A 2,149-nucleotide genomic window follows, 5' to 3' on the forward strand; every position below is an offset into this window, starting at 1 on the left:
ACTTTTCGACCAGTTATATCTATTTTGAAGATAGTACAGAAAAGCGGTAAAATTAGCGTAAGTTTAATTTCCCTATCCATTGCCGTAACTTAGAACTTTTTTGGGGGTGGAGGCAAGCACTAATATTTGGGCCCCCTAGAGAAAATTCGGCCCCTATTATTTCAAGTTAATTTCATATATGCAGTAACAAAATGTATTAAAATGGGCCCCCGTCCAACGGCAAGGAGCTTCCCTGGGGGTCCTAATAGTAGACATTTTACTGCAATGGGCCCACGTCTCATTTTTGTATAATTAACTTTTTTGTGCTAAAGCAAACGCCAAAAATATAGGCGGGTTGCGCGCGCATCTTACAGCTCGCTGTTGTCAACTCTCCCTTGTCATGTGCAACCCCATTCCTCTCCTGTTGCATGAGTAAGCAGACGACAGCCGTTTACCTACCAACAGCTCAAAGCCTGCGTTCTGCCGTAACCAATCTTCAACATTATGTAAATTAATCTTAGTGTACAGTGACATTTAATGCTCAAATCTTGAATAAATTAAAAATGTAGTCGTTATTTTTTCTTATCTCCAAACAAAGTAGTCTATTCAGGTTCACGTAAGTGATGAGATAGTTTGCCACATTACATTATCAGTGTAAATATTTTGATTAATCGAGCGCGGAAGACCGCTTGCCTTCTACTCCTTTAGTATTCAGTATATTTTGAATAATCGGTCATTCTGACTAAAGTTTTTAGTCTTTCTTTCAGTAACACCCGTGAACGCTGGATAGTACACTTTGTTGTAACGAAGCAACTGAAAACAGAGAAGTTTAAAATATTAAAAGTCAACACTTACCGAATTCCTCAGTCTTCAAAGTCACTTGTCTCCTCTTCCTCATGGTCGAAGTGGGAGGAGTTGTCGTCACTGCTACTGCTGTCCTCATTCAAGTTGATAACAATAGGTTGAAGAATCCTATCCCTTGAACATTCACGTAGATAATCGTCCTCTTGTAGCTTTTCCGCATGGGCTACGCGTGTCTCCCAATCGCTTCTTGTCACCGAATCCAAAACGTCGTGAGTTATTCTCTCTACGTCAGCTAATTTAAATGTGTTGTTACGCTCTGCTACTTCTCCCTTCACTTTTGCCCAAATCAGCTCAACAGGGTTATATTGACAGTAGTAAGGAGGAAGTCTGATAACTTCGTGACCATGCTGGAGAGCGATTTCGTCGAGCTCATATGTTTTCTCTGGCGCATTGCCGCGGACTTTCAACAACAGCTCGGCTCGTGTTTCTCTATCTGAGTGGGAGATGTTTCGTTTGTTTAGCCACTGGATGATCTCTGGTTTGTTGGTTGAGGTGCAAGGAATTTTTTCAGTTAGCATTGAATGATACTTTGCATTGTCCATTATAATGATACAACCCTCTTCGAGACTATTCAATAGTTGTAAAAACCATGCCTTAAATATTGCCGTGTTCATTTCGCTGTGGTAATCTCCTTTACCTCCCTTTCTGGCCTTAAAAACCAATTTACAACTATCAATAAATTCAAATTTAGCCCCTCCAGCGTGACAAATAACTAGCCTACCACCTTTTCCAACTGGGATTCTAAGTCCATCTCTGCTGTCACTTGTTTGCCAGATGTGAGCTTTGGTTTGATTCTGGTTAATCCATGTCTCATCCAAATAAATCATAGGTCTTGTATCTTGGTTTTGGCAAAGATCGTGCATCTTCCGAAGAAATTTAGCCCTGTGTGCCACAATATCACTTCTTTCCATTAGGAAACGTCGACCATCATTGCACTTCTTATATTTAAACCCTAACTTATACAAAATTCGGTACATAGATGTCAACGACCCTGAAAAGTTTATCTTTTGTTGAAGGCGTATACAAAGCTTATCTGCGGTAGGAAACTCACTTCTGTCGTACATTTCGTGAACAGTTCGTCTCACGACATCCTTTTCAGTCATCAAGCTTTATGGCGATTTTTTAAGACTTGTATTTTATTTTCTTAGGAGAATGAAAATGGCCATCACGTTTAATTTCACAATTTATTCGTTGAACAGTTCTTAACCCTATTCCATAGGCTTCAGCCGTCAGTTCTTGACATTTTGACCATTCAATATTTCTTCTTACATTTTCATCAGATAACTTCTTAAAAAATTATACACAT

General features: G+C 39.5%; 1 protein-coding gene across 1 annotated transcript; it reads right to left on the bottom strand.

Annotated features, from left to right (window-relative positions):
* Positions 1-842: 842 nt before the first annotated feature.
* LOC145666068 (uncharacterized) lies at positions 843-1,946 on the bottom strand. Its single transcript, XM_081733164.1, has one exon. The coding sequence runs from the start codon at positions 1,944-1,946 to the stop codon at positions 843-845; it is 1,104 nt and encodes a 367-aa protein (XP_081589290.1).
* Positions 1,947-2,149: the final 203 nt, after the last annotated feature.

This window comes from Thermobia domestica, chromosome 12, assembly GCF_964235325.1.
Source record: "Thermobia domestica chromosome 12, izTheDome1.hap1.1, whole genome shotgun sequence".
Classification (NCBI taxonomy): domain Eukaryota; kingdom Metazoa; phylum Arthropoda; class Insecta; order Zygentoma; family Lepismatidae; genus Thermobia; species Thermobia domestica.

Bases quoted from the DNA above. Each gene is read 5' to 3' on its own strand.
- LOC145666068 (XM_081733164.1), bottom strand. From the start codon at position 1,946: ATGACTGAAAAGGATGTCGTGAGACGAACTGTTCACGAAATGTACGAC.